This window comes from Bos grunniens, chromosome 18, assembly GCF_055505025.1.
Source record: "Bos grunniens cultivar Pamir isolate PY7600 chromosome 18, Bosgru_T2T1.0, whole genome shotgun sequence".
Taxonomy (NCBI): domain Eukaryota; kingdom Metazoa; phylum Chordata; class Mammalia; order Artiodactyla; family Bovidae; genus Bos; species Bos grunniens.
In genome coordinates, this window is record NC_141182.1 from 16,837,407 (window position 1) to 16,862,525 (window position 25,119).

Genomic DNA, 25,119 nt, shown 5'->3' on the forward strand with positions numbered 1-25,119 from the left:
CAACTTTGGAAGCGTTGGTTGTGCGCTGTGTGGTTGGGCAATTGTGGAGAAGAATTGGGCCCATTCTGTGACCAGCGCCAGCTGCAGGCATTGCGGTTTTCAGTGCATCTCTTCGATGTACTGAGCATACTTCTCAGATGCAGTGGTTTTGCCAGGATTCAGAAAGCGGTAGTGGATCAGACGCGCAGCAGACCACCAGACAGTGACTGCGACCTTTTTCTGGTACAAGTTTGGCTTTGAAAAGTGCTTTGGAGCTTCTCAGTCCAACTACTGAGCTGGTCATCCCTGGTTGTCATCTAAAATCCACTTTTCATCGCACATCACAATCTTACTGAGAAATGGTTTGAAGTTGTTGCATGTTTCAAAACTATGAGTTTTTTGATTTGCAGTCAGCTCAGAAGGCATCTGCTTATCAAGCTTTTTTACCTTTCCAATTTGATTCAAATGCTAAATGACCATAGAATGGCTGACGTCGAGTTCTTCGGCAACTTCTTATGTAGTTGTAAGATGATCAGCTTCAATGATTGCTCTTAATTGGTCATTATCGCCTTCCCATAGCTAGTCATTGCACTCCTCATCTTCACAACTCTCATCTTCTTTGCAAAATTTCTTGAACCACCGCTGCACTGTACATTCATTAAGCAGTTTCTGAGCCATATGCGTTATTGATGTTGTGACTTGTCTCTGCTGCTTTAAAACCCATTTTGAACCTGAATAAGATATCATAGAATTTGGTTTTTGTCTAACATTATTTCCCCAGTCTAAAATAAACAGCAAGTAATAAGTCATTAGCAAAAAACATAGAAATGGACATTAAAATGATGTATAGCATAACCACATTTATTAAGAATATATTCCAATATCAAATGGCAGAGTTCAACAATGCAAAAACCACAGTTATGTTGAAAAGTGAAAGTGAAATTTGTCAGTCTTGTCCAACTCTTTGTGACCCCATGGACTGTAGCCTGCCAGGATCCTTTGTCCATGGAATTCTCCAGGCAAGAAAAGTGGAGTGAGTAGCTATTCCCTTCTCCAGGGGATCTTCCCTACCCAGGGATTTCCTGCATTCCAGGGGATCTTCCCTACCCAGGGATCTCCTGCATTGCAGGCAGATTCTCTACTGTCTGAGCCACCAGGGAAGCCCCAGTTACTTTAGCTAAGTTACGGAAGCTAACAGTTACATTAGCACCAGCCTAATAAAAACATTTTCAGATTTGTTTAGCCAAAAATGCGTGATACATCTGACCAAGAAAGGGAGATATGCTTGGTTTTCTGTTTCACAGAATTTTTCTGTTCCTGAAAGGTTTGCTGTGTATTCTTTCCCCACAGGCTCAAAAAAATGCCTCAGTCAATGCCAGAATATGCTCTGACTAGAAATTATTTAGAACTTATGGTGGAGCTTCCCTGGAACAAAAGTACAACTGGTGAGTGCACAAATAACACCTTTTCTTGCAGTCTAATTGTCTCTCAGGAAGCTCGAGCAAATTCTGGTGAAATATTTCCCATTGATTATCTTTCTGTTATAGTAGTTCATGATGTAAACTATTTAGAGACTGAACTTGTGTCATAGGTTTTAGGAAGTAAAGGAAAAGAGGGTGCTGCGTAAAAGTGCCTTTTGCCTAATTCTGGAGAAGGTAGGATTTTCTGTAATTGGTGAATATGTGTTTCTTGATACCAATAGTCAATCAGACAATAAGCTTTGTATTTATGTACTCTTTGCCAGGAGCATAGGAAAACAAAATAGTTTTGAGGTAGTTGGCAGTAAGTGCCAAATAAGTACTGCTGCTGCTGCTGCTAAGTTGCTTCAGTCGTGTCCAACTCTGTGCGACCCCATAGGCGGCAGCCCACCAGGCTCCCCTGTCCCTGGGATTCTCCAGGCAAGAACACTGGAGTGGGTTGCCATTTCCTTCTCCAGTGCATGAAAGGGAAAAGTGAAAGTGAAGTCGCTCAGTTATGTCCGACCCTCAGCGACCCCATGGACTGCGGCCCACCAGGGTCCTCCGTCCATGGGATTTTCCAGGCAAGAGAACTGGAGTGGGGTGCCATTGCCTTCTCCAAATAAGTACTAGAGACAGCAAATCTTTTGTTTTCTAAAGGAAATAATTATGTATAACGACAGGATAACAGTAAAACAGTTTTACCATTGAAAGTTTGTTTTTTTCCCACTAAAACTATTTAAAGAGTTTAATTTCTTTTTATCTCTCCTATCTTTGAGTAAAGTTTTTTTATCTACCAGGAGGATTTTATACCGTTTTTTTTTTTTGTTTTTTTTTTTAATGTATTTGTTATGTACTTTCTCTTGGGGTAAGAAATATACTCAGTTGTCTTTCAGAATTTTCAGAATCATTTTATTTGCATTTGTTTCTGTTATTGGACTCTCTTGGTAAATTTACGTACAGGGTTTATTAAGTTCAGCAGTGGGTTGATTCTCTGAACTAATTTTGGTTTAAGAATTGTTGAATCTTGAGAATTCATCAGATATATTTTCCTGGCTAGTAAAACTCTTATATTTAAAGCAGTGCTAGAAATTTTGAGAAGTGTTAGTCCCAAAACACATGTTTATGCCCCATATAAGGTATGCGATACATACTAGATTTCAGAATGCTGAATTTTTAATATTAAAAAATGTTTTTCTTAAAAAATACTTTTCCGTTAATCTACAGAGGAGCATACTCTCTGGTATTGAGAATTCAAAAAAAGCATTTTTGTCTAAAAGAGGGCCTAGAATGAAGCATATTTGTGTTATATTAACTAGGCTAGGGCAGTATTAAGGTTAAAACAACCCTATTTTAATTAGTTTTTTTCATAGACTTACTTAGCGGATTTATTAATGTGTATGGCTAAAATTTTATATAAATGGAGTGATTTAATATGTGCTCCCTTTTTTTTTTATTCTTTCACTTAGCATAATTACTTTAAAGCTCATCCATGTTACTGCATCTATCAGTAATTGGTTTATTCATTTAACAGTTGTTGGCCATTTGGGTTGTTTCCAGGTTTTGAACAACTGTATATAAAGCTATGTTGCTAAATTTATCTCTTAATTTACTTCATGTTTACATTCATGACAGTCTATTGCCTTCCAGTTGACGATGTTTTATGAAATAAACTGAAGTTGAATTTCTTGGTTTAATTCTTAATTCAAAATTTTCTGGAAATGCCATAGTAAGATGCCTGCAGGGGAGCACGAGTTCCCATTGAATTAGCCCCTGGCTGTCCCCTGACCAGTTTGAGCTCTGATGTCCGTCTGGATCTAGCTGGACTGTTAGGAAATCCCATTTTGGTTCAGATGGTGTTCTAGCGCCTAGCTCTGCCACGCCTGCTTTGAAGCGCAGTGGCCCTGTTCTATGAGACTGGAGAAGGCCCGTGCGCTGTTAGTGTAGACCTGGGAAAGAAAGTGACAGTGCAGTTTTAGAGCTTTCATTTCATCTGCATGAGATGAAACGCCGTACATTTTGGTGTGTTTTGGACAGGTGTTTGTGTCATTAATGGAGTCGTGACAATTTCCCAGCCCTGTTTTCTCTTTTGACAGTAGGGCTAGCGCATGATGTGAAGCACATCTAGGTAACTTGGTGACACCAAGGGTCTTGTTTTGAAATGTTGGTGTTCTCTTGGTGATGTTTTTCTGTGCTCTAGAATTTATCTTCACTAATGACTTATGAGACATGCAGGGTGCATACAGTATAATGACTTGAAGATATAAAATTGCAGGTTTTACTGTTTGCTGTTAGTAACCTAGTAAGTTGCCCTCAGCTTCCTCCCCTCCCACACTGGTCCTGTTTGTAATGTCTGTCAGGTTCATACAATGTGTCTTGTAGAGAATTAAAGGCAAAATGTTTACTTGAATGCAGAGTGCCAGCTCCCATTCTTTACTGAAATAACCAAGAAAATGTGAAAACAAAGCAGAGCTGTTTTTTTTTTTTACAACTCAGAGTTTCTGCTGGACGTGTGTCAGCATTAGAGATGCACGGCACTCATGTACCCATCACAAAAACACTTCTCATTGTTCACCATCTCAGTGGAGAACTGAAGGTGGATAATTTGTGGTGTAAAAGTAGTCATGTTGAGCTTCTAAACTAGTACCTTAGGCCTAAATACTTGTTACAAGTAAAATCATAAAACCATGAAAAATGTCTTTCATAATCCTCAAAAAGAGAAGCTTACCTAAGTAGAGACAGTTACCCAAGCAAAGAGGAGTGAGTTGGAGGAAATAAGTTTGTTGATTTTCCTTCTTGAATGGAGGGAGTCAGTAGATACCATTTCAATCTTACAATTGTAAACAGAGAAATAAATGTTGAAGTAAGTTTTACATTTTTTATGTTTAACTGTAAGTTTTATTCATAGTAGGAAGCATACATTTTGAGAAGTTAAAAAGAATAATCAGAAAAGATGCATCCTGTATAGAAAAGATAACACAACAATAAGTAGCATGGAAATTTTCTTTCCCTAAAAGTTTGAAAGAATTGACTTTTAAAGTTATCTTTACTTGGCATATTAGAAGAAATTCCTTCAGTGTTTTCATTTATTGTCTAAAGTACATGGATTCTGTTCTTAGTTTTGTTGTTGTGGTTCAGTCGCTCAGTCTTGTCCAGTTCTTTGTGACCCCATGGATTGCAGCACGCCAGGCTTCCCTGTCCTTCACTATCTCCCGGAGCTTGCTCAAACTCATGTCCATTGAGTTGGTGATGCCATCCAACCATCTCATCCTCTGTCGCCCCTTTTCTTCCTGCCCTCAATTTTTCCCAGCATTAGAATATTTTCCAGTGAGTCAGCTTTTCGCATCAGGTGGCCAAAGTATTGGAGTTTCAGCTTCAGCATCAGTCCTTCCAATGAATATTCAGGGTTGATTTCCTTTAGGACTGACTAGTTTGATCTCCTTGCTGTTCAAGGACTCTGAAGAGTCTTCTGCAGCACCTTAGTTAAAAAGCATCAATTCTTCGGCTCTCGGACTTTTTTTTTTTTTTTAATGTATGTATTTTTTAATTGAAGGATAATTGCTTTACAGAGTTGTGTTGGTTTCTGCCAAATATCAGCATGAATCAGCCATAGGTATACATATCTTCCCTCCCTCTTGAATGCTCAGCCTTCTTTATGGTCCAACTCTCACATCTGTAAATGGCTACTGGAGAAACCATAGCTTTGACTATACAGACCTTTATTTGCGAAGTGATGTCTCTGCTTTTTAATACGCTATCTAGGTTCATCATAGCTTTTCTTCCAAGGAGCAAGTGTCTTTTAATTTCGTGGCTATAGTCAGCATCTGCAGTGATTTTGGAGCCAAAGAAAATAAAGTCTGTCACGGTTTCTACTTTTTCCCCATCTATATGCCATGAAGTGATGGGACCAGATGCCATGATCTTAGTTTTTTTAATGTTGAGTTTTAAGCCAGCTTTTTCACTCTCCTCTTTCACCTTCATCAAGAGGCTCTTAGTTCCTCATTGCTTTTTGCCATTAGGGTGGTGTCATCTGCATATCTGAGGTTATTGATATTTCTCCTGGCAATCTTGATTCCAGCTTGTGCTTCATCCAGCCCAGCTAGTAACTGTATTTACTAAATGTTCATCAGAAGTGAATGTTGCATTATAACAAATTCCTTTTCAGATACAAAATGACATTTTCTTGGAAAGTGCCCTTAGACATGATATAAATATATTGATAACTAAGTATTGAACCATCTTTGCATAACTGAAATCCCACTGGGACTCTGTAGATTACTCTTTGAATAGATTTGATTTACCAGCATTTGAATAATTAGAGCTATGCAAAGTGGAATTGGTCTGAAGTGGGTTTTTTCTTTACTGTGGTAGGTTTTGGTGTCAGGATTAGCATCATGAAATAGGAGACTTTGTTTCATTTATTCATATATTCATTGGTTGGCTTCTGAAGCCAGGGAAGGGGAAGAAATTTTTTTCTTCCCTTTCCAAATCACTCAGCCAGGACTCTGACTAAATTCAGTAGTATTGTAATTAATTTACATACATTATTGCTTAGCTGAATTTTTGTAGACTAGCTTGAGAACCAGACTAGCTTGAGAACCAGGTCATTTTTTTTTTTTTCTTGTAGGAAAATGCATAGCATGTTCCAAATAACTGAGTGAAAGACTGGACTTCTGTGTTTTTCTGTCTCCCATTTTCTTTTCACTGTCAGTTTTGTGGTTGTGGATTATCCTCTGGCTGCCACCCAGCTGATAAATTCATTTTGACTTGACCTATTATTTAATCTGTGATTATTTTAGATCCTAAAGCACCAGTAAACCTGATGAAAGCTTGGCTCTGGAAACAGGGCCTAATTCATACATTTCTGGTGAGATTTTAATAGATAGACAGTTCTTCATGTCTTAATTTTTTTTTGACCCAGCTCTTCTGTTTTAGAAGATTAGCTAAAGGAAGTAATTTCAGAGGTATGGGGAGATTTAGTTACAGAGATGCCCAGTGAAGCATACTTTATAGCTGTAAAGATTTGTAGGTAACCTAAATGCTCAGCAATAGGGAATGGATAGTTAAATAATGGAATGTTATGTAGCCACTAAACTGCTACTGAAGAATACGTTTGACACTGAAAGATGTCCATATTATTTAAGTGAAAAAAACTTATTTTTCCAAAATTTGAAGACCTCATATAATCTTAGTTTGAAAAACAGGCATATAAGTGTGTGTGCACGTACACACCCACACACACACAGAATGTGGAATAAAATGCACTTCTGAAGTGAAGGTAGTGATTCTCTCTGTGGGGAAATGAGATTACCGGTGAGTATTTTCATCCTTTTTTATTAGTGTCATCAGATTTTCTGGCATGAGCATATATAACTAACATAATAATAAGAAAAAAACCACTTAAAAAGAACAAATACAAGCACAAGTAGAATATGTAGAAATATTCTACTTGTCTTCATAGAAATAACGTGTATATAGAAAATCATTCCAAATGGAATGAGTATTAACTCCTTGAGTTTTTAATTGTGTAATATCTATTATTTCTATAAATACTTAAGCAAGAAAACCAAGTTCAGGTCTTTATGAAGACTCATTTAGAAGAAACCAAGCCTGTTGTTATCACCTCTTTTTTCAAAAAGCTATTCTGGCTCTTGCCAGTCTGGAGTTCTTCCATTGAATAGCTCCATGTGCTCAGATTGTTTCTGTTGGGTTACTTGACAGACCGTCTGGACATCCGAGCAGCCCGAGTTCTGCTGGATAATGATCATTATGCCATGGAAAAATTGAAGAAAAGAGTGCTGGAATACTTGGCTGTCAGGCAGCTGAAAAACAACCTGAAGGGCCCCATTCTGTGCTTTGTCGGCCCTCCTGGGGTTGGTAAAACAAGTGTGGGAAGATCAGTGGCCAAGACCCTGGGCCGAGAGTTCCACAGGATTGCGCTTGGAGGCGTGTGTGATCAGTCTGACATTCGAGGACACAGGTAGAGGACCTCTCTCACTTTAATCTCTGATTCTCCACCCTTTTCTAGAGCCCCCTCATAAGTCAATGCGTAATATAGATCTTTTCCTTAAAATGGCTCTTTGTGATACCTTGATTGCAAAGGACATTTATGGTACTTACTTGCCTCTGTCGTCAAGGTATACCCAACTAACCTTGATATCTTCGCGATGGTGGATGGGGAGTCTATGTCTCAGCTTTCCTGGAATCTCATTATAATGCAATTATAAATCAGTTATTAAATATTATATCGTTATATTCATTTTGGCCCTATAACATTTCATAAATAATGACCTATAACTTTTTAGAGTTTAAGAAGTAAGTGCAAATAGCAGGCAAATAGGAGGAGGTAAGAAATCTTTGATAACAAATTTATTATGTTGGCAGTTTAAACTTTCTTTCAAGGAGGCTGGTTTGTAGTGTGAGAATGAGTAATAAGGAGAAAAAATTATTAAGCCTTATCCTTGCATTTTTGACACCCTTTCCATAAAAATACATTAAACTATAAGAATTGTGTCTCTGATTAATCTGACATTATTAGAGTGAGATTTTCATGTTATGTTCATTGTTTTATTCTCTGTGGCTCAGACTGGAAGATGCTTTGGGAAAGCTTGAACCTCTGTTTCATAGCTGCAGGTTGTGAGAAGACATACCTATGGTGTATGTGTTACAGTACATTTAAAAACGTAGAACATTTAAGAATGTAGAAATTATGAACTGCTTAAAAAAATATGGTGCTATATACTTAAAATCATATGACGTTGACATACTACTAATATAAGGTAATATGTCAGTTATATCTCAATTAAAATAATTTTTTTAAAAGAGGGCATGTAACTTGGAATAGAAAATAATTAAACTCAAGATAAACTCTGTCCTCAAGATCATACCTTTGATCTTGAAATTGCAAAAGCATTGCAGGTTATAAGTAGGGGCTTTGGCAGGCCTGCCAATGCAAGCATTGAGCAATTACCAGTAGCCAAGGGTAATTTAAATGTGTGTTTACAGTTTGGTGAATATGGTTTAAACTTGAATTGTGGGAGAAAAAAGAAAATGATGCTTTCATGACACCTTATTTTTCATCTGCCTTATTCTTGGGATCCTTAAGCAGGGATGGGAAACTGTGGTTCTTTTTATTCTCTTTTACTTGCTTATTTACAATTCTTATGCATTGAAGAAAAATCATTTCAAGATTTTCGTAAACAAGCAATAAGGACTGCAGATTAGATCAAGGAATCGATCGGGGTTGGTCTTTCTGGCAATTTCCAATCATGTTTTTGTTGCCTAGATTTTCTTATTCTCTCATGTGCCACTAGAGGCTGTAGTTCGCTTTTGTAAAGAAATTGGCATCGTGGACCTATCCTAGAGAAGCTAGATCTGTGGCCCGAGTCTTCAGATTGTACGTACAGAGCTTTAGGGAGGTGTTCTCCATGCAAGAGACTTGATTCCTGCACTCTGAGTTGTCTTCATTTATTTCTTCCTTTTATCTGTGGCACATTATTGTGTGAGTATTTGATGAAATTTAGAGAGTGAGTTTGTGAAGATACTGTTATAAGATTAATGTCTTGGGCACATGACATGTAGGTATTTGTCCTTATTTCTTCCTACATTCGTGTTGATTATTTAGTAAGGCTTGGTGCCCAGCACACACTGAACATTCAATAAAAATTACCTTTCGTTATTTTAATTCTCAGTTCTCAGGAGGACATGTTTGGATTTATAAGCTTCAGTATGACTTTTTATAAAATTCAATCTGATTCTTAAATTGTACCTAAAATATCCTGTTTGGAACATTATGTAATTTGTGTGGCAGAATTGTGGAAAATGTATCCTTACGATGCCTGTTGGTGCATATATGCGTGCTGAGTCGCTTCAGTTGTGTCCAACTCTTTGCAACTCTGTGGACTGTAGCCCGCCAGGCTCCTTTGTCCATGGGCTGCTCCAGGCAAGAATACTGAAGTGGGTTGCCACGCCCTTCAGGACCCAGGGATTGTGGTCTTCCTGACGCTGGGATCAAACCTGCATGTCTTACACGTCTTGCGCATTGGCAAGCAGGTTCTTTACCACTAGCGCCACCTGGGAAATCTGGTTGGTAGGCAATATATAAGGTCATAATCCTCACCACTTATTATGAGCATTGTTGGGTTTAAACAGATCCCTGTTTTAAATCTTTACTGAAACTGATAGAAAATTTGTTTTCTTTTTTCAAGTGAGTATACTTTTGTGTGTGTGACTGTTAAAGAGAACTGAACCTAAAGAAAATGAAGTTTTATTTTTTTTTATGGATCTTTTGTGAAAGAATCTTGTGTATTGTGTATAAGCTTTTTTATGGTGCATGTTGAGGTTATGATCACTGACAAATAAAAGGTATGCGGGTTTGTCTGTGAATCATTCTATTAAGCCTGATTTTTCCGTACACCTTGCTGGTAACATGTACTTCCTAGCCATCACTGTACCAGCTGTTTTGCTGAACACTGTGGCCATCTGTGCTTGTGGTATTGGGGACTTATTACCCACCCACCCCCTACATGACCAAAGCCTGGAGAAAGTTTCTGTTTGAAAACCTGTTGAGAAGCTGGTGGAGAGTCGGGAGTGCTGGATAACAGGAAGGCCAGTTGAGAGCAGAGTATGCGCTTGTGACAGTTACTGGTTGGAGGAGGTGATGAGGGGAGAGGAGACAGCAGAGGATTATAGCACCACCATGGGGTGGGGTTTGTGGGAACAAGTGGCTCCGCGTCACAGCTGAGGCATTTGGGGAACACCCAGGTCTTGGCATTTTAGTCCTGGTCACATGCTCACAAGCAGAGTTCACGCGGAGTTTTGTTTTTCAGCCTGTGAGTAGGCACCGCTGTTCAGCAGCCTTAAAATAGTCAAGGAGAAACAGAGCTGCCTTCTCTTATCTCCCTTGCTTGTTCTCTTGATCCTGCCACTCACTTTCCCCAGTTTCCCACGCATTGAGTGCCAGCCTCTTGGTAGACGTGCCCGATACGTGGAGGAAGGTGCTAATAAGTTAGAAATTGATTTTAAAAACAACCTAAGATATTCTCTTTTAGAGTTAAAATGACAATGAGGTGGGAGATGGGAAGAAAAAGACTTGGTTTACATGTAAATCCTAGACTGGGAAAATAACAGTGATCTGACTGAACGTTGTCCCGTTGTTTAAGTTCATGTTGTTTTGGTGGATTAGAGGAAGAACAGTCTTGTTTATGCTCCATATTAACTACCCCCTTTTTTCAATTTAATATTTCTCAGTATCTCCATTGAGATTTTTGTCTATTTTTATAAGTCATGGAATCTCTGTGCCCAGCAGTTTTTGACTTATATTTTAATAATTTAAATAATTTAATTATTTAAATATAAATAATTTAAATCAGTTCATAAACACTAAAGATAAAGTGACTTCTTTTGGGGTGAGGTTTTATAAAATCATGTTTGCATAATGATCTTTTCTCATTAGCTGTTCCTCAGTGAAATATGTGTTGTGATATTTCTCAGGTTGTTGATGAGAGTAACTCTTTGAAAGTCACTTACTAGCTGTTTGTTCAGATGATAAAGTTATATCATTGTAAGGAATCCTCAGCTCAATTCTTAACCAATTTGAGAAGAAAAATGAACTTTTGCTTTTCACGTTGATAAATTTTCATATGTAACCTGAAATAGTGAGATTTTAAGTAAATTAGCTGTTTCATTATTAGTCTCTACAAGGGAAAAATAACTGAAGCAGCGAGGTTTTGAAATATTTTTAGCATAGTACGCCAGACATGTTACTGTTTGCTCATCAGCCTCCTTTAATAACGTGTATTTGCATATAGCTCTTCTTTGCCTCCGAAAAGCTTCCAGGTTTGTCTTGAGGCCGCAACCCAAGGCTTCCTCCACTAAGATAAGTGCAGTCAGTGATGATCTTGCTCTCCTCTGGACTGTTGTGCTCCTTAATGATTAAATAATACAGGTCTCTGGCATTTCTAATACCTTTCTGTAGAGGTAAAATGTAAATATAGTAAAAGTAGGAGCTCTGTAGGGTAGGGATTATTTTGTATTTTCTAATCCTCTGTACATCTGTACTGCCAAGCACAGTGCCAAGCATGGTAAGTGCTCTGTAAGTGCTGTGTGAGTTCAAGTAAGATTAAAACATCTTGGAAATCAGGCAGTCCTTTGGATGAGCACATCCATGCAAATGACTGTCTAAGATTTAGGAAAGACTGCTACAGAACAGTTTGATTTGTTTAGACATGCTATATTAAAGACTATTTTTAGTTCCTTAAAGATTGTTTTTCTGTTTTAAAAAGAGCTCATTAGGATTTCTTTTAGGTTTATTACTTTATCCAACTTGAGATACACACACACACACACACACACACACTCACACATACACGCACACACCTGCCAGATTTTCATCAGGCAGCTTTTGCCCATTTTTAAAGCAATAGAATTATCATCCTACCCTTTCAACTTAACATTATAACATAAACTTTTTATATTACTTTAAATTGTTTGTGAATATCACTTTAATAGTTTGTTTTGTAGCCCATACATGCTCCTTCATTGGATAGGCATGAAAAAATTGATGGGAAAATGCCGTTTTTTCCTCCCTCTCTACATACTGGAAAAGAAGTAAGGAAAGACACCCCTTATTCCTAACATTTAGATATCCTTGGCAGTGACAGAATGACCAGCCTCTTGGACTATGTTGGATTTGATTTGACTATATCTAGAGATGATGCAGTATAGTAAAATAGTTGATTGCCATGCAGCTATAAGTAGATGATATTGTAATTTTATGTAGTTGTTTTCTCAAGTATAATACAGATTGCTTTTGGGAAAATTAAGAATGCTAATCTTGAAACTTAAATTTTGAACTATGTAGGCATTTTTGCTTTTGTATCTCATACACTGGTTGAATTGTCCTGATAAGCCTGTGAACAATTACAACAATAAGCCTAGGTAACAATTACAACTATGGATCTATATATTTTCAAGTTCATGCGTATAGTTTAATTTTGAGAAAAACTCCAAGATAGTTATGTATTCAGGCTGAATAATAAGTGATTGGAGCTATACATTCTTAGAAAAATAAAAGGAAAATGTCCTCAAACTTTCCTGTGTTATGTTATATTGCTTTCTAGATGTTGTATCATAAGGAAGAAGTATTTTGCCCTCGAAAGAGAGTATTTTGCTTCAAAAAGGTTACAATTTGTAAAATCATTTATTTCCTACCTCTGTAGTTTCTCAGGATGCTAATTTGTTTTTTAAATTTTTTGTGTTTGTTTGTTGAAAGAGAACATTTTTGTGTATATTTGTAAGTGTGTAGCACTTACAGCTACATTTTTTGTCATCTTATTCATATTCCAAAGGTTTCAGTTCAGTTCAGTCGCTCAGTCGTATCCGACTCTTTGCGACCCCATGGACCGCAGCATGCCAGGCCTCTGTCTATCACCAGCTCCCGGAGTCCACCCAAACCCATGTCCATTGAGTCGGTGATGCCATCCAACCGTCTCATCCTCTGTCGTCTCCTTCTCCTCCTGCCCTCAATCTTTCCCAGCATCAGGTTTAGTCCAAAGGTTTAGTCATAGTATGTTCTGTAATTTCAGTCAGTGAATTGCATGCTACCCATACCTTCTAGCAAAACACAAGCGCATTACAGATACTTTACATAGCTCACAGGCTCTGATCACAGTTGTCTTGGTTTGACATCTAGATTAGTGGTACACATTTGGGGGTGTCACCTGTGATGGAGGAGCTCTAGGGGCATTGAACACTCTTGGGGCTGTTGTAACTGAGGCTTATGTGCCCACGGCTCAGAAAGCCGAACTCTGACAGCAGGTTTGTAGCAAAGGAAGGGTTCATTGCAGGGTGCCCAGCAATCCTGTGGGAGACAAGCCTCAGATCCAGTTCCACTTGATCTTTGAGCAAGGGGTTTTTCTAAAGGCTGGGAACAAAGAGGCTGGGGTTAATTATCATTGCGTGACATTTCTGTGACATTTCTTAATTGTAGTTTCAAGAGTCTGAATGTCTCTGGTTTATGATTCTCTGCCCAGGTTGTCTATGGCTTGGGACTCCTTGCCTTGGAGAAGCAACCTGAGTTGTATGTTAAACAATGAGATTTATAACAGCTATTTCAGTACACTGGCGATGTTATCGACACCAGTCAGTCATCTGACTCTGGTTGGTCAGTGTTGCATTAGTGCATGATTGAGGTCAGAGGGGACAAGAAAGGAATAGAGTTTTGGATAGATTAATCATTAGCTCAGTAAGGGAACTTGGTCTGGGGGGCTCGGTTTCACTATGAAAAGACTAGACACTGAAATGGGACCCAAACTGAGGTGTAATGACACCTGCCTTTGTATCTTTTTCCAGGAAATTACAAGTGGACTTAAAGTAGCTATTACTAATAACAGTTACAATTACATCTTTTGAAAGCTTACTGTGTGCCAGGCCCTGGGCTGTGTGCTTTACCTATAATAGTCTCTCGTGATCTCATATAATTTATCAGGTTGGTATTGCCATTATCCCCATTTTAGCAGATGAGGAAACTGAGGCTTGGGTCACATTATTTATGCAAAGCAGTACTCAGAGACTTATATGACCTTAACAGTGGTCATAGATATTTTGGGTCCTGGCATCATTCATCTGGTGTCTTTAAGCAAATAAGGGCTTCTATTTGGGAAACGATCTTACAACTCTATATGCAGCATCTGATCTGTTTTAAGACCCACTTTCCATTATCAGAGTGCTCACTGGCTCTTTAGAGGAGGCCGTATGCTTGGTATCCATGGGTAAAACCTAGGTCTTAAGTGTGAATCAGGAGAACTGCAGGGCCAGTACATGCTGCGGACATTGCATTATTGGAAAGATCCCTTTGTGAGAGGTGGTCAGGAAGAGTTTAGTAGGATCTCTGAGATTTACATAGGCAGGGAGGGTATTAAGAGCAGGAACTCAACCGTATTAACAAAGGTAAAAAAAGCGTAAGGGGTATTAATAGAACCTCAGTTGTGGTTGGAAAGCCGGTGGTGGGGACTAGATTGTGAAGAACCCTGAATTCCAGACTGAAGAGTTTGGACCTTATCTTCTAGGTTCTGGGAAACAGTAGAAAGCCTAGGAGGAGTTGTTTGTATACTATAACTGGTACTTCGATTTCTGCTGCTTCTTTAGAAAGGGCAGCTATCTAGAATATTATTTTCTCTGCATGACTGTAGGTCTAGAATCAGGACTTGGCTTTGAAATCTGCCTATCAAAAACAGTAAGGAAAGGAAAAGAAATTAATGCAGCAAGAAATGAACCTTAGAGCTTTGAGGTTTTGTGTTTGTTTTTTTTTTTTAATTTTGCTTCCCTGCTTATTCACAGAAGGCTGACAAATCTGTCAGTTCTCCAGAGAGAGAATTTCAGAGAACTTATTACTTACAAGTCCTGTGATTCCTATATCCTGTTCTGAAGTTTTGAATGTGCTAACTCCTCATTATAACCGGACAGCGTTTATTGTATCTGGTTCCAGGGCCTCAATCACTCCCCCAGATGAAAAGCATTCCTACGATATTCTTGAGGCTTTCTTGTCTTTTCAAAGGTCACGATTTACTCTGTCCTACTTTATACCAGTCATGTGGCAGGATTGCTCCGTGAGCCGGCTTTGTGCCGATCATGCGATACGGCCGCTGTCCCACTGGTCCTTGGTTTCTTTCTTGCAGGCTCTCACCCTTTCATGCCTCTTCACAAACAGCATTTGATTTCTCATGGCTTAGGCCGGAGGGTTATAATTAAAATCAGGAAATTGCTGCTTAAAATACAGTTTCACTGGCTTTGTAAAAAAGGCACTGTTTTTAGTTTGACAAACATATTTTTATTTCGTGTCATGCTCTGCATCTGTCAGTTATGTAGATGATTTTTGTTCAGATATGTTAAAGCAGCCTCTAACATTTGAATGCACAACCAAATGTCTGGCTGAGCTTGGTTATGCCAGTTGGTGTATATAGGGTGAACGCAGTTTTATTCAAAAGGCCAGAATTAATGAAATTTTTCTATAAATACTGTTGGTCCCAGATCCTCTTACTACTATGTGTAACAAATTATTGTCTATGAAAATAAAAAAGTTGGAATTTTTCTCTTTTTTTGGGTGGGGTCTGCAAGTATTTTGAGTGGGCCTTTGAACCCATTCTAATTTCCTCCATGAATATGGTGATAATGTTTTAGCCAGCCTCGAGTCAGCCTTTTCAGACTGTAAAAAGGCAGTTACACTGGGGTTTGGGAAGTGCCAGAAAGATGCCTGGAAAAGCTATGAAAAATATGGGAATTAAATTCATAGGGCTCTCTGGATGTTTTGGCATCTTGGAAGTGTAAGAATCGTAACTATGTGACTAAAGTATAAATTTTTTTCAGTTTGACTAAGTGGTAAAATATCCAATATCATGGGTAATTTACAGTCAGAATTAAATAGAAAATAAGAATTGAATCTGATCATTCTTTGATGTATCACAGGGCTTTTAAAATTTATAGTTATCTCCTGTGGTAACTAAATGACTTCTTCCTGATCCAGAATTTTGATTTCTAAGCGATACTGTGCCTGCCTCCTGCCATCTCTCTGTTGCTAATCTATGGCTTGCCTTCTGCAGGCGCACCTATGTTGGCAGCATGCCTGGCCGGATAATCAATGGCTTGAAGACTGTAGGGGTAAACAATCCAGTGTTCCTGTTAGATGAAGTGGACAAACTAGGAAAAAGTCTGCAGGGTGATCCTGCAGCAGCTCTGCTTGAGGTAAGATTTACAAGATCTCCATCTTTATTCACACTGGAAGAGTGTGGCTAAGAGTAGATGATCATATTTAGGGAACTTATACATTCATGTGGATCTTCCAGGTGGTGATAGTGGTAAAGAACCCACCTGCCAATGCAGGAGATAAAAGAAACTCGGGTTCGATCCCTGGATCAGGAAGAACCCCTGGAGGAGGCCATGGCAACCCACACCAGTCCTCTTACCTGGACAGTCCCATGAACCCAGGAGCCTGGTGGGCTACAGTCCATGGGGCTGCAGAGTCAGACATGGCCGCAGTGACTTCGCACGCACGCATGCGATACACTGATGTGGGTTTAGTCATGGGAAAATTACTTCAATACAAACTAAAGTCTGAAGCCATTTGATAATTTTAAATGTCTGAGGGATTTTCTTTGTTCTTTTTCTAATAATTCCTCTTGTTTCTTTTTTTCCTTTTTTATCAGTTTAGTTGTTTAGAGAATAGCAATTCTTTAAGATTGCTACAAAAAACAGCAAGCAAGTCTCCTCCCTGGGGTACCTTATTTCTTTTTCTGCACTTTGACCCTCTTACTTTTAGGTCTTTCTTGAGATAGTGTGGCTCTATTGCTTTCTTGATTTTAGAGGTAGGTCTTTCTTGAGATAGTGTGGCTCTATTGCTTTCTTGATTTTAGAGGTTTGGGTGTTATCTGTGGATTCCTTTCTATAGGAGATGAGTTTGCTGCCTATACTTCCAATCTCCCAATATAAATTGTATCCTGATTTTGTTAAGTCATTGTTGAGTGTTTACACTATCACAGTTATATAAGCGCTTTTCACAGTTGAACCATGTGAACCATGATCACTCTTCTTTTTCTGTCCTTTGTGTTTTTTTGTGTTTTTAAAAATGTTTTTGAAGTTAATGATTGTCTTGTTTCTTTTGTTTACTTTCACCAACTATCTGATTCTTTTTGGGAGACTTTCAAACACTTTGTGTTTTATTGATTTTTGTCTTCCGTCAATCTAAATTGGTTGTTCCCACCCTGGGCATGGAGCTGTGGTCCGAGGGTCACTCTTCACCTCCTCCATGTTGGGTTTCCTGATTCCTGTAGTCCATGTCTTCCTCTTTTTTGATTTATCCTCTCATTGTCCTGGTGTTAGTCCCTCAGTAGCTTTCTGAGAAAGCCTGAATGTAAACATTTTTCAACTTTGAATATCAGAAAATGTCTTTATTGTTCTCTCATACTTGATTGGTAGTTTGACTGGGTATAGAATTCCAGGTGGAAATAATTTTCCTGCAAACTTGTAAAGACAATTTCTCCTTTGTTTTCCAGTCTTCATTGTTGCTGTTGATGAAACAAAGCTGTTGCGGTTCTGACTTTTGTAACTTGTTTTACTCTCTGAAAACTTTTCAGATCTCCACTTTATCCCAGTGTTCTGAAGATTAACTAATCTGCCATGGCATAAGTCTCTTTGTTTCCATTTTTGCTGATGCTTTGAAGACTCTTTGTATTGAAAAATCCTCTCCTTTTATTTCTACAAAAGTTTCTTGAATCTTTTTGTTGGTGATTCTTCTCCTTCATTTTTGGGGAGCTCCTATTAATTTGATGTTAGATCTTTAATTTTCTTATCTCTCCTATTACTCACCTTTTTTTATGGTTTGCTCTACTTCCTCTGAAGACTTCCTCAGCTTTATCTTTTAATCCTTCTCTGAGTTTGTCATTTCAGAGAACCCCCCCCCCTTTTTTTAACTTCTCTGCATGCTCTTTTTATAGTACCTTGCTCTTGTTACATAGTTGTAAAATGTCCTTTTATCTCTGTGAGAAAAATACTAACAGATTAAGAAAATTTTTTTCTTTCTTTGCTCTAAAGCTTCATTTGTCTGTTCATTACATATATTTTTTCTGGTCTCTGTTTTTTATATTAGAATCTTTCATTAGATGTCTGACAGTTTTGTCTGTTCATATATAAAATTAGTTGATTGGTTGGTTGCTAAGTCCTGTCCAACTCTTGGCAACCCCATGGACTGTAGCCCACCAGGCTCCTCGGTCCATGGGATATTCCAGGCAAGAATACTGCAATTGGTGGCCATTTCTTTCTCCAGGGGATCATCCCAACCCAGGGATTGAATGTGCGTCTTCTGCTTGGTGCATGGATTCTTTACCATTGAGCCACCAGGGAAGCCCCATTCATATTTAATAGGATTTTAAAAAGCTGATGGGAAGCTATAAGCATGTGAGAGAGGGTTTATTGATTACGATTTTCAGGGTAGGTCATCTGACTAATATATTTGATTAGGGAACCTCACGTGTCAATAACTTTAGGTCTTTTTTTAAGGCTGGTCACATTTCTTAGGGAAGACTCTTCAAGTCTCTTGGCTTGAGAATGAAGGCCCAGCTGCCAGCCTCTGGGAGCCAAGCAGGGGAAGCATTCAGCATCCCGGATGTATGCACTCACCTGAGCTGTTGATTTCAGTAGAGTATGTACTCTGCTCAGCTGTGCCGTGTCACCTGCACAGGGACCTGCTGATTTATGTTCTTAAGGAAATCCCAGTACTTTACTGGGATAGGGGAAGGGATCTGGCATCTGACTGCTTCTTAAGTTTACTTTAACCAGTCCTCCTTATTTTACCACTTCTGCCCCTCTCTTTACCCTGGTTTATGTAAAATAATATTAATATTCAAATTGGTTTTTAAAACTGAGGGAAAACTTGCTTTGTGAAAGTTTTTTTTTTTCCCTTGCTTTGAGTTCCCTCTGGCTTCCTGATTCTTTTCTGTTGTAATCTCCTGAGGACAGGATGGACTGGGATGTGTCTTACAAGTAGGGAGACCATCATTTCTGTTTTGCGTGGGACACTCCTGCTTATGCCTAATTCTTAATTGCATTCTCTTTTAGTCTTAGAAGTGGGGCCTCTTTGGACAATAAAAAGCATAGTTACCTCACTTTAAGAGCCCCAGGGTTTGGAGATAAGAGTTTTATTTGGTTTGGTTTTGCTTGTTTTTATTCAAAGACAGTTCTCGTTTGTCTCAGTAACTAGTTTACTAATCAGTACTATGAATGATAGAATAATAAACATTATTTAAGATTTCAGTCGTTTGTTAGATGCTGACTTTAGACTTGAAGACTTGAATTGGAGCATTTTTCAGATAATATAACAGATTCTCTCATTAGACACACACTGTTACCTTGTTGAAAAGAACTTAATGTGGATTCCCTGATAGATAGTTAGATTTTCCCAACAGACTGTCTGTGAGAGTTGTGAAACAAGTCCACCAAAGACAGCTTCACAAGTAGTAGGAGGAGAGGAATAGCCCCCGTATGTTTGTTTGACTGTATGTTTTAAGTGTTCACCTAGTACTTTGTGGCGATTCAGTAATGTTTGTTGAATTGATGTTTGATGAGGAATAGCTGACATATATTTATATTTTCTGACATAGAACTTGATAGTCACTCTTTTGACAATTGATTTATTAATATTCTAAACTAAAAGTACAAAAACCTCAAATGATACCTTTAAGTAAGTGCCACCCTGGGTTGCGTGCTTATCTCTGAGGTTTAGTGACTGATAGCATCAGTTCCTTATTGACTGTGGTTCTGTAGAGTGAAGCAAGATGCAGATATGGAAGAACCAAGGGATGTCCCTGACATCCTCCTCCCCACCTACCCAAATCCTGGGTGAGAATTTCTCATGCCTCACAGTGTATTAAAGCAAGAAGAATACATGTAAAAACACTTTGTAAACTGTAAAGCAGAAGTAGATGTTTTTCTGGAATCCCCTTACCTTCTCCACGATCCAAGTGTTGGCAATGTGATCTCTGGTTCCTTTGTCTTTTCTAAACCCAGCTTATACATCTGGAATTTCTTGGTTCATATACTACTGAAACCTAGCTTGAAAGATTTTGAGCGTAACCTTGCCAGCAGGCCAAATGAACACCATTGTATGGTAGTTTGAACATTCTCTGGCATTGCCCTTCTTTGGGATTGAAATAAAAACTGATCTTTCCAGTCCTGTGGCCACTGCTGAATTTTCCAAATTTACTGGCATATTTAGTGCAGCACTTCAACTACATCAACTTTTAGGATTTGAAATAGCTCAGCTGGAATTCTGTCACCTCCACTAACTGTTCATAGTAATGCTTCTTAATGCCCAGTTGACTTTACACTCCAGGATATCTGGCTCTAGATGAGTGACCACACTATTGTGGTTATCTGAGTCATTAAGACCTTTTTTGATCTTTGGTGTATTCTTGCCACTTTTTCTCAATCTCTTTTGCTTCTATTAGGTCCTTACCGTTTCTGTCCTTTATCGTGTCCATCCTTGCATGAAACGTTCCCTTAATATCTACAATTTTCTTGAAGAGATCTCTAGTTTTTCCCATTCTATTGTCTTCTGCTATTTCTCTGCATTTTTCATTTCTTATCTTTTTGCTAGTCTTTGGAACTCTGTATTCATTTAGGCTTATCTTTTCCTTTCTCCCTTGCCTTTCACTTCTCTGTTTTCCTCAGCTATTTATAAAACCTCTTCAGACAATCACTTTGCCTTCTTGGATTTCTTTTTCTCTGGGATGGTTTTGGTCACTGCCTCCTGTACAGGGTTACAAACTTCTGTCGATACTTCTTCAGTCATTCTGTCTACCAGACCTAATCCCTTGAATCTATTTATCACCTCCACTGTATAATCATAATGGATTTGATTTAGGTCATAACTGAATGACCGAGTGGTTTTCCCTACATTCTGAGCCACAGTCAGCTCCATGTCTTGTTTTTGCTGACTGTATAGAGCTTCTCCATCTTTGGCTGCAAAGAATATAATCAATCTGTTTCACTGTCTACACGAAATCCTTTGACTATGTGGATCACAGCAGACTATGGAAAATTCTTAAAGAGATGGAAGTATCAGACCACCTTAACCATTTCCTGAAAAACCTGTATGCAAGTCAAGAAGCAAGAGAACTGGACGTGGAACAACTGACTGATTCAAAATTGGAAAAGTAGTACAATAAGGCTATACGTTGTTACCCTGCCTATATAACTTGCATGCACAGTACATTGTGAGAAATGCTGGGCTGGGTGAATCTCAAGCTGGAATCAAGATTGTCAGGAGAAATATGAAGAACCTCAGATATGCAGGTGATACCCTTCTAAAGGCAGAAAGTGAAGAGGAACTGAAGAGTCTCTTGATGAGGGTGAAAGAGAAGAGTGAAAAAGCTGGCTTAAAACTCAGCATTCAAAAACTAAGATTATGGCATCCAGTCCCATCACTTCATGGGAAATAGAAGGGGAAAAAGTGGAAGCAGTGACAGATTTTATTTTCTGGGGCTCCAAAATCACTGTGGATGTTGGCTGCAGCCATTAAATTAAAAGATGCTTGCTTCTTGGAAGAAAAGCTGCGACAAACCTAAACAGCTTATTAAAAAGCAGAGATATCACTTTACCAACAAAGGTCCATGTAGTCAAAGCTACGATTTTTCCAGTAGTCATGTACAGATGTGAGAGCTGGAACATAAAGAAGGCCAAGTGCCAAAGAATTGGTGTTTTCAAATTGTGGTTCTGCATAAGACTTGGGACTCCCTTGGATAGCAAGGAGATCAAACCAGTCAATCCTAAAGGAAATCAACCCTAAATATTAATTGGAAGGACTGGTGCCTAAACTGAAACTCCAATACTTTCGTAACGAGCCAACTCATTGGAAAAGACCCTGATGGTGGGAAAGATTGAAGGCCGAAAGAGAGGGAATGACAGGAAATGGGATGGTTGGATGGCATCACCAACTCAATGAACAAAAAGTTTGAGCAAACTCAGGGAGATAGTAAAGGACAGGGAATGCTGGAGTCCACGGGGTTGCAAAGAGGCACAACTTCACTACTAAACAACAACAAAGTGTGCTAAAGCTGCCATAACAAATACCACAGACTGGATTTCTTTAAAAAAAAAAAACAAACATATGTATTTTCTCACAGTTCTAAAGCTTGAAGTCTCAAATCAAGGTGTTGGCAGGTTTGATTTTTCCTGAGGTCTCTGACTTGTGCCGCCTTCTCACTGTGTTGTCAGATGACCTTTTCTCTGTGCTCATGCATGCCTCATCTCTTCCTCTCTTACAAAGACACCAGTCATATTGGATAAGAGACCCACCCTTAATGGCCTTTTCTAACCTTAATTACCTCCTTAAAGACCCTTTTTCCAATTATACATTGAGGGGATACGAGTCAATCTATAACTAAAGATAAATACGCAACATAAACATAACATATATGTGCCGTTGTACTAATGATAGGTATTTATACATGCGGCACGTACAGAATACATTTTTAAAGGTTAAGCAGTTATTTTTGGTGAAAATGATGTATTTTAATTAGGTAATTGTTTTTATTTTATTTTGTACTGTGGCTGTCAAAGCTTATTCCAGAAATAAGTGTCAACTCCTGTTATTTCCTTACTGTTCACATTTTTGCCTCTATTATCTTTAATGATATGTTGCAGAAATCTTTTTAAACACTCCATTCATCCATTTATATTCTATAAAAATACTGAATCAGGAAAACATGGACTGCAGTTGTACTATCATCACAATTAAAGCAGATGAGTGAGGACTCCCACATCAGCCCATTATGTTATGGGATTTCTACTCTTCTCTTAGAATATCTCATATGTGTGTGATGTGTATTTCAAGTGAGGGCATTACTCTTGTAGTAAATATTTTAAAAACTAATTTCTTTCTGGTATTTATAGACATATAAAGATGAATATATGTACTCATATTTTCTACTTGCACCTCGGGGCTTTTGTAAACATTCCACTTTGATGACCCCTGGTCTAAACAAAATACAGATGGAGTCACAATTGGACAGTGGCTTCACAGGCATGCACATTGTTACCTGTTGTATCCTACGTGTTGCTACATGTATCCTGTGTAGTCAAATACTTTTGAAACTTTTTAAAGAAGTCATGATTATGCGTGAAAATTCTGCAGGTGTTATCCTAATAATGTTCTGTCATTTATTATTGCACAGAGGAGTCTAAGGCTTTTCAGTTTGTAGTGTTGAGTCTTCTGGAATATTTTCTTGGTTATTTCTTTAATTACATTTGCTGAGACCTCTTCTTTAGTTACATCAATTAGGTATGAATTGGATATTGTTATTTTTTTCCATATCTTTCCTCTACATAGCCTTACTGCCTTCGTTTTCTATGTTCTGGACATTTTTCTCAGCTTGGTCATTATCACTGATTTAATTTCTATAGTATTTGTGTGTGGCTTCCAGAGTTGATTTTAGTTATTTTACTGTACTTTATTTTTTACTTTTGTTGTGAAAAAATATAACTAACAAAAGTTGAGAAAATAGTATGCTGCTGCTAAGTCGCTTCAGTTGTGTCTGACTCTGTGCGACCCCAGAGACGGCAGCCCACCAGGCTCCCCTGTCCCTGGGATTCTCCAGGCAAGAACACTGGAGTGGGTTGCCATTTCCTTCTCCAGTGCATGAAAGTGAAAAGTCAAAGTGAAGTCGCTCAGTCATGTCCGACTCTTAGTGACCCCATGGACTGCAGCCTACCAGGCTCCTCCATCCGTGGGATTTTCCAGGCAAGAGTACTGGAGTGGGGTGCCATTGCCTTCTCCGGAGAAAACAGTATAATTAACCATAAAATTTGTCACTTGCCTTAACAATTGCCATCTCATGGCCAGTGGTGGTGTTTTTTTTTGGCTGTGCTGGGTCTTTGTTGTGGCACGCAGGCTCTCTGGTTGTGGCATGCAGGCTCACTTGGGCTCTGGAGTGTGCAGGCCCAGTAGTTAGTTGCATTGCTTAGTTGCCCCACAGCATGTGGGATCTTAGTTCCCCGACCAGGGATTGAACCTGTGACCCTTGCATTGGATGGCAGACTCTTAACCACTGGATTGCTAGGGAAGTCCCTCATGGCCAATCTTGTTTTGTCTGTTCCTACCCATTCTCCTTCATCCCATTCTTACTTATTTTGAATCAAATTCCAGATGTCATATCTTTTCATAAATACTTTAGCATCTACCTCTAAAAGGTACAGACTTTTAAAAAGTATCACCATACCATTAATATCATACTTAGAGATGATAGTTGCCTCATCATGTATAATATGTGGAGTATATTCCTGGGTTACCTAACAAATATCGGTAGTTCTTCTTTTGCCAGAAACAGTTACTGAAGAACAGTTCTCGGCATACACCCCTTCCCATAGTTTAATCACTGTGCTGACTTCACATCCCTGAGAATACAATGTCATATCATAGCTGTTTCCATTCCCAGTCATTCTGCATAGGTAGGAATTAATAGTTTGGGGTTTACATAGAGATAACTTTTAATGAGAAGAAAGAAAAAACAGTTCTGGTCATTCCTGAAATCTGCTCCTTTATGTGGGTGAGTTGGGCCATGGAAGCCCTCATTCCAAGGCTTGGGGAAGAAGCAGAGGTTTGATAGCTGAAAAATTCTCACTATAAAATGTGTCACTCCCTGGATTCAACAGTTTACCTTAAGGTTTCATCAGAGTAATGGTTCCTAGAAACGCTTCTTATCTGGCATTCTAATGATCATTATTATTTTTGATGTTGTTCAAACTCTACAGTTTTTTTTTGTATTTTCCTAATAAAAGATGGAGGTATGCAAATTGAGCATCACTGATTTTCTCTCCTCCTAACCTAGGTGTCCAGTAATACACTTTAAAAAGACCTCATTCATAATCCAGAAAACATTGCTTTACTGATTTTCCTACTTTTAAAAAAACTCAGTGTCTTAAAATTTTAAGGGAAAAAAATTATTTCTCTTGGATGGCAACATATCCAACATGTATGTATTAAATTTAATTACAGCCATTAAATGAGAAATTTTTACTTAACTAGCCAGTCAGTTTAACTAAGAATGCCATACATAGATGAGCAATTTTCAGATCATTGGTAGACAGTAATATTACACTTAGCCAGTTTATACTGAACATAATTAGAATTGTCTTT

General features: G+C 38.4%; 1 protein-coding gene across 3 annotated transcripts in view; it reads left to right on the top strand.

The window, feature by feature from the left end:
- Nucleotides 1-25,119, top strand: part of LONP2 (lon peptidase 2, peroxisomal) — an 84,609-nt gene that overhangs the window by 16,139 nt on the left and 43,351 nt on the right. For 2 of the 3 annotated variants that reach the window (XM_086349470.1, XM_086349471.1), the window contains 3 exons: nucleotides 1,330-1,424; nucleotides 7,158-7,416; nucleotides 16,034-16,175. In XM_086349470.1, the coding sequence (XP_086205596.1) occupies nucleotides 1,330-1,424; nucleotides 7,158-7,416; nucleotides 16,034-16,175 (496 nt within the window). Of the gene's footprint in view, nucleotides 1-1,329; nucleotides 1,425-7,157; nucleotides 7,417-16,033; nucleotides 16,750-16,799; nucleotides 18,170-25,119 lie in introns of those variants that run through there. The other variant, XR_015144986.1, reaches the window with a different exon arrangement.